Here is an 8,230-nt window from a genome sequence, read left to right as displayed (position 1 = left end):
CAGTTATGAACTTACACAAATGTAATGTTCTATTTATCATATAAATTAAATGTATTGTACACATAAGTAAAGAATCTGTACTTATTACAGAATTGCTAAAATTATTAGCTTCATATTACTTTCCTGTCACATACAAATGTAGCACTTGGCACAAAAGTCACACAAATTGTAACTGTTTATTACAGAAGTAAATTTCCAAAGTCCCATTCTATACTAAGTTCACTTTGGCAGACACTGCAGCAGTTTAAAGGTTTGATTTCTGTGGAAAACCCAAAGAATTCATTAATAACTTCTCTTAAGCATTTTTTTGTCTGGCAGTAATTCTTCATTTCTGCACGTATGTGCTTCACACCAAGGTCACTACTGTTATAGAACAGTATAGCTTGTGCCTGCATGTCCTCTCTCCCAGCCCTTCCAACTTCTTGAACATAGGCTGAAAAGATATTATTTGCATGTTCAAAAGGCTTTGAAATATAATCAGCATCATATACGACTTTCATTTTTGTTCAATCCTGTAATTCATTAATAATGTTGTCACTCAAAACCAAAAATAATATCCACCTTGTAACATGACTGTCATTGACAGCAAATTTTGTATTGATATATCGAGAGACAAATATCGACAATATATTGATATATGAGTATCGACTTTGACAGTAGAGACAATGAAAAACATTTAAATATTGTTATAAATCAGGATCATCATTAATTGGGAATATAGTGTTATGCAAGCTTGTATTAGAATTTACAAATACTACAAACTTACTGTTTTATTCTGTTATTTTTGTCACTGACATTTGAAAACGTAATTTAAAGTTCAAGTTAGCAAAAGTCACTTCTCTTATAAGTCAAAATAGGTATATTATCTAACAGAATTTTGTTTTAGCTTGTATCGATATTTGAAAGTATGTTTCGATATTGCATGGGATGATGAATATCAATGATATATCAATATTGTGATATTCCATGACAGCCCTAACATGTAATAAGTATGTTATTTTATATATATTTTTACATTATTGTTATTTCATTGTGATAATTGCATATATAATTATGTTTTTCATTGATTGTTACTGCAGTGAAATATTTAAATAAAAAATATGTTTTTACATGTTTCAATGATGCAATTCTATACATCTGTTTTCACATCATTGGTAATCCATTTCATACATAAGTTTTTACATGATTGGTAATTAATCATAGTTATTCCATACATATGTTTTCACATGATTGGTAATTTATCATAGTTATTCCATACATAAGTTTTTACATGATTGGTAATTTATCATAGTTATTCCATACATAAGTTTTTACATGATTGGTAATTTATCATAGTTATTCCATACATAAGTTTTTACATGATTGGTAATTAATCATAGTTATTCCATACATATGTTTTCACATGATTGGTATACCATTGAAATTATTTCATACAGTCATAAGTTTGGTATTTCACTGAGGTAAATCTATACATATATTTTGACATGCTTGGTATTGTAATTTAGTAAATGCACTTACATGCTTTTGCATTAGTGATATATGATTGCAGTTTTAAATGAGTTATGTTCCACTTTATTTTTGACACAAGGTTTTAAAACAAAACAGATTTAAAGGGACTCCACTGAGGTTTAAAAGCCTACAAACATAACATTTAAATTTCTTACTTATATGAGCTGGGGTACTTTAAACAGAAATATATGCAAAAATAGTTAAGAAATATACTTTGAAATAAATTGAAAAATGTATTTTTATTTTTTTCTCAGCCCGATTTGAGTTAAAGGCGTTTAAACGCTTTTCGTTTTGGATCATTTTCTTATAATTTGAATAATTATTCTGGAAAAACGAAGTGCGCAAATGATCTGAAATTTTGCACAAAGATTAGTGGTCTAAACCTACATCAAATGGTACATTTATCTGGAAAAAATATTTTCAGTCCCATCATGTCAAAAACCTTAGTGGAGTCACTTTAACATACATACATAATCAAGTGCTACTCTCACAATGTAAAAATAAGATTGAAGTTATTTTTTCACCTCTTTGGCAGCATGTGATCTAAAATCTATGGACAGACATTACATGGTCATGCATGTAATCAGTTTATACATAACATAATTTATTTCAATTTGATTCTATATTACATTATGCCTCTGTAACAAAACAGTAATATTCCATCAGTGTAAATTCTCTTGCTTAAGAAAACAACAGTTTGCCCCCAGGACTTTTTCTGGTATTTTGTTAACATGACCAATACCCGTGGAAATGGGAATTTCAGCTATGTTTTGCTAAAAATTGGGGAAAAATGCATGAATGAAGTAGAGGCAGGCATTTGACTTGTCATCTCATCAGCCTAAGTATATTTGTCAATTAACTAAATAAAACGATATAACTTAGAATGCTTGACATATTGTTTTACCTTCCATTGTTGTAGGCGGTCCTGCATGTATTATCCTACTTATATGCCTTAAGGTAGCTCGCTACTTTCCGACCGAAATTTGACAATATCTCAGATCTTGATGATTTTTGGTATACAGACATGTAGATATGTATGCTTTACTTCTGCAGCATTATTTTATAATTAACAGCGTTACTATGACGTCAAAGCGCCCTCTATCGGTGGTGGCGAAATTGCGTCTTTTTTATCAATAAACCGGTCTGTTCTTATCAATTTTCATCAGATTTCCTTCATTTTAATTTTATAATGTTCAGTAAATGTATGTCTTTGTAACGATGTCTTTCTTGAACATTTGCTTAATACTCTGCGATTCTACGTTATTTTCCCTCCCGTTCTGACGTCCATATTTGATGCAAATATCGCGCGATATCGCAATAAAGATTGTGAAATAATAAAAAATCAACACGGTGAATTTTGCTATAATTTTTTTAACATGTAGTGAAGTCATAAAAGAAAATCTTTATGCAATAAAAATATAGGGTCAACGCGTAAGATATTTTGCTATTACTATTTGAATATAAAATAAAGGGTGAGTAAAACGTAATGATTTTGGTGACGTCAAATATTTTTCTCAAGGAAATTTTCACGACTTTTTCGATAAATATCATACTGACAGGAATAAAAATGTGTGAAAACCATCAACAACAATAGTATTATGACATGTTCCGTAAAAATGTTTTTTTAAAAGTCCTGTCAGATGCCTGCATTTCGATGAATATCTTCAATTATATACATGTACAACAAATCAGGGTAAAACTGCAAAAGTTGGTATCAATCTCTGAAAAACTGCAACGAATGGATATAAATACTTCGAGGACTGAAAGACAATTCAGAATATTGAAAAATATAATTAAAAGGCCACCTAAGTGGAAATTATAAAAACATAAATTTTGCAAAGAATGTCAGAAAAAAAGAATGAAAAGGCTGGTGCAGTCGCAATGTCATCATGTTATGTGTATCCCGGTACAAACTTCCATGTTATCATATGTAACAATTTTGAATTGTATAATTTTTATATCAGTTAGTAGGAACAGAGACATAGATAACATCTATGTCTCTGGTAGGAAATGAATCAAATTTACGTTTCAAAAATATATGATCAACTGGAAGTAGCAACGATTTGTACGTAAGTCATGATTCACTGGTAGTCTTAATTATATTATAAAATCTAGCAGACATTAAATTCAAAAATTTCTACAAGTATAAAAATTTATCTATTAAAAGCCATCAGTTATTCTATTTTCTCTCGCAGCTAAATACCCTGCACTAAGCGTGAGACTCAGATTTAAAGCAGGAATCACGCTCTCATGCTATGGCTTTAATTTCTCACGTATTTCACATAATTACAGATATTCTTATTTATCTTAAACCAGCCGCCCCCCTTCAAACTCCCCAAACAGAAGGGGCCACATCCCCCTTCTGGCATACCCCTCATGTAACATTTGGATGGGGGACGGCGCCGAAAAAGTGGTCACTTTTTTTAACAACATTTCTCAAACGAAAACCAGTGTTTGAGGCCTAAATAGGGCATTTTTTCACTGTTTGAGGCCTGAAAAAAGGGGGGGGGGGCAAAAAGCCGTCGAAACACGCTTATTTGAGGGAAAAGGTTAAAGCAAACTGTATTGTATTAAAAAATGAACACGATAACGTCAACATAATACATTATTCGTATTCAGTGGTAACAAAAGTTGCACAAGTTATTTAATAATTATATTTTGTATTTAATTAAAATATAGTTACAGTATAACCTTTACAGAGAAATGCCCTTTGTTGCCTAGAGTGGTTGCTCTACAGAGGTAAAATGTAGTGGAACTTTTTAGAAATAAATAATACTTTGAGCCCGCTATGTTATACTGTAATGAAAAAGCGGTAATGAATCCGAGTTGAGTAATGGTTATATTGGGTGTTTCACATTCGAGTCTGCAGTTGCGAATATGCTTATATAATTTTTTATTCAGTATGATTTTGCTTCGAAAATAGTTTATAGTTTGTCACACAAGTGCTCATTTTCTAATTATCATGACATTTTAATTAGATTATAATTATATAATCTATGTATTGCACAGACTTAAAAATGGTAAGCAAAAATAAAAATAAAATAAAGGTTTTTGTTTCTTGTACAGGTTGTTTTTAAATATTCTTAAAGGGACTCCACTGAGGTTGAAAAGCCAAACACATAACATTTGAATTTCTTACATAAATGACCTGGGGCACTTTAAACAGAAATATATGCGAAGATAGTTAAGAAATATACTTTGAAATAAATTGTAATCGTATTTTTATGCTTTTGTTAGCCCGATTTGGGTGAAAAGCGTTTAAACGATTTTCATTTTGAATAATTATTCTGGAAAAACGAAGTGCGCGAATGCTCTGAAATTTTGCACAAAGATTAATGGTCTAAACCTACATCAAATGGTACATTTATCTGGAAAAAATATTATCAGTTCCATCATGTCAAAAAACCTCAGTGGAGTTCCTTTAACATATTTGAATATTATTTCTGAATTTTATTTATCACTTATTTCGGCACATTTGTATGCATATCTATTTTAATTGTATTTTTACGATGTATTTTAACACCGAGGCTCGTCTGCCTTTGTGTGATTTTATGAAAGTGTTTAAAAGCTGAATGTAACGTAAAATAAATATTCTACGGGTATAAGCTAAGCAAACTAATATTCTTACTTCATTCATACAGCAATATGTGAATCTTATTTTTTGCGCTGAAACTAGTTACATGTAATTCATATAATAATATAACACTTTAACAACATCACATTATAAAATTAGAATTAAAAGATGTATGAGACTGTGTCCTGCAAATTAGGAAAGTATTTAAAAAGGGATTGTCGGATTAAACATTGTAAATGTGCTCATCTAGCGCATACTTTCAATGAGAAAATTATCAACAATTTAAAAAATATACATTTCATCAAGTCCCTGTGTTGTTTATACTTACTATCGTAATGTTTGACGTAAGAAAATTGTTATTTGGTATTATTCTTTGAACTCCAACATCTATTAACGTCACCAAAATCATTACGTTTCACTCACCCTTTATTTTATTTTAAAACAGTAATAGCAAAATATCTCACGCGTTGACCCTATATTTTTATTGCATAAATATTTTCCTTCACTATCTCACTACACGCTCGGAAAATTATAGCAAAATTCACCGTGTTGATTTTTTTTTATTACACAATCTTTATTGCGATATCGCGCGATATTTGCATCAAATATGGACGTCAGAACGTAGAGAAAAATGACGTTAAATCGCAGACTATTGAGTAAATGTTAAAGAAAGACATCATTACAAAGATATACATTTACTGAACATTAAAAAATTAAAATGAATGAAATCGGATGAAAATTGATAAGAACAGACCGGTTTATTGATAAAAAAGACGCAATTTCGCCGCCACCGATAGAGGGCGCTTTGATGTCATAGTAACGCTGTTTATTTATAAAATAATACTGCAATATTTATACGTTCGCATACAAAAAATCATCAAGATCTGAGATGTTGTCATATTTCGGTCGGAAAGTAGCGAGCTACCTTAAATCAGCACCCATTCCCAGAGCAATAGAAGAAATTACAAGTCGGATGCAACAATCTGTATCTGACTTTTGCAAGGTCTCTAATATCATTTTCTTAAGCTGAAATATTAATTGATTTCTCAATTACGACAACTAATATAAAATATATGTATATGTTTTGTATTCTGCTTAAACAAAGAATTAGAATGAGGTCAAATTTGATATTGAATTTGAACAGCTGATAGAAACAAGTAAACCATTATTTAATCTCTAAATTACTTATAAATATAGAATTTTTAATATCATTATTTTCATGTACTTGCCATTCCATTTCCAGACTCCTTTTCCATTGAAGAATGAAACATGACAACCCTTGCTGTTTCAGGAGAGCTGACTTCTTCATAAAAATTGTTTCCCAGGTACCTTCTTGCCAGCTCATAGCAATATCCAATCCACTGCATAGACTTGCAGTAGATTATTGTTATTGGGAATGAGCCAAGCTTTATTTTAACTACTCAAGAACTGGTTTGAAGATGCCCGTACGAAAATTCCAGCCGTAAAGTAGCAGGAAAAGACACGGAAATTGGACGTAAAACCACTTTTCCAGGCGTAAAACACACGTAATATTTTAAGAGCAGGAAAAACATGAAAAGTATGGGCGTAATCTACTACTACTACTAATGTTCTTCTGTTACTGCTTTGCTACTGCTGTGCTACTGTCACTGCTACTGTTGTGCTTCTGCCACTGCTGTGCTACTGCTACTGACAATTTAACGTTTTATAATTTTGCTACTGCTACTTCTGCGCTACTGTTACTGCTACTGCCATTGTCACGTTTTATAATTTTGCTACTGCTACTGATGTGCTATTGCTAGATCTACTGCCAATTCCACTTTTTATAATTTTGCTTCTGCTACTGATATGCTATTGCTACTGCAAACTTCACGTTTTATAATTTTGCTACGGCTGCTGCTGTGCTACTGCAAACTTCACGCTTTATAATTTTGCTACCGCTGCTGCTGTGCTACTGCAAACTTCACGTTTTATAATTTTGCTACCGCTGCTGCTGTGCTACAGTAAACTTCACGTTTTATAATTTTGCTACCGCTGCTGCTGTGCTACTGCAAACTTCACGCTTTATAATTTTGCTACCGCTACTGCTCACTTCTACCATTGATAAAATATATAACAGACGACATAGATCTACATCCAGTTTCATGATGTGAAGCCCTGTATTATCATTTGAAAATAGTGAATAATCCAAAATAAAATAGGGTCGGTTACTACGGTTACAGTATTTTTCTCGAACTCTATCATTAACATCTCACTGAATGACACTGTAATTTAAATAAAGGGAAATTGCACATTCTTTTGAAACCAAAACGTACAATAAATTGCTTGAAATGTCACCCCTTTGAAAATTGATTAAACTGATAAAATAAAATTGCAAAGATCAACATATCATATTTCATAATGAACACTGGGCTGGAGTCGTATGTCTCTCTGTCATCTCTTTTGAATTAATGAACTAATTTTAGATGAAGCGCATATTATTTACATCAACAAGTCTATCTGAACTATTTTATATTGCTACGTGCGTGCTTGGGTGAGAGAATGAATGCGTGCGTGCGTGCGTGTATTAGTAGGCAATTTAAAAAAATGTTTGCATATAGTTTTCATTTTCGGTAAAGGAATATAAAATCGTATGATCCTGTTTGCCGGTAAAACGAAGTGCATTCACATTTTTCCTGGCCATGATTTTTCATAATAAAAATTGACCCATCTATAATAAAGCGCTGATTTGAAGTAATATATAACTCTGTAGGGCCTACATATGTATAAAATATTGCCCGACCCAAATCCTATCGATCTATAATCGACTACTTTTTATCGTAGAAAGAGTAATTATTAATTCAATTCAATTCAATTCAATCTTTATTTAGCAATCGGCATAAATATGCCTTTGGCCACTTACAAGTAAATAATTATAGAATATGGCCAAGACAAAATAACATATCAATGTACAATGATAATTCAAATGCATATGATTAATCAAACACATAACATATAAACATTACAATACAATGAAAATAAATCTACAATTAAGCACTGTTAATTAATAGTAATTGTTTTTGTTGCTGCTGTTTTTTTGTTGTTGTCGCATTTTGGGTACTTGTTAAAGGCACACTATGCCTTAAGAGTGGTTTGTTTACTTCTTTTCAAAATACTAAATCACTTTAA

At 31.4% G+C, this 8,230-nt stretch overlaps 1 protein-coding gene across 1 annotated transcript; it reads right to left on the bottom strand.

Moving 5' to 3' along the window:
• Nucleotides 1-78: 78 nt before the first annotated feature.
• On the bottom strand, nt 79-6,259 carry LOC132721725 (ATP-dependent DNA helicase RecQ-like). The gene is made up of 3 exons (XM_060706094.1): nt 6,009-6,259; nt 2,414-2,460; nt 79-433 (listed from the first exon to the last, which is right to left on the bottom strand). Exons 1-3 carry the CDS (start codon nt 6,098-6,100, stop codon nt 180-182), a joined length of 393 nt encoding a protein of 130 aa, XP_060562077.1. The 5' UTR covers nt 6,101-6,259; the 3' UTR covers nt 79-179.
• Nucleotides 6,260-8,230: the final 1,971 nt, after the last annotated feature.

This window comes from Ruditapes philippinarum, unplaced genomic scaffold, assembly GCF_026571515.1.
Source record: "Ruditapes philippinarum isolate M1 unplaced genomic scaffold, ASM2657151v2 ctg2703_1_1_1_1, whole genome shotgun sequence".
Lineage (NCBI taxonomy): Eukaryota > Metazoa > Mollusca > Bivalvia > Venerida > Veneridae > Ruditapes > Ruditapes philippinarum.
Note: the sequence above shows the minus strand (reverse complement) of the source record. Positions and strands in the feature narration are given on the sequence as shown.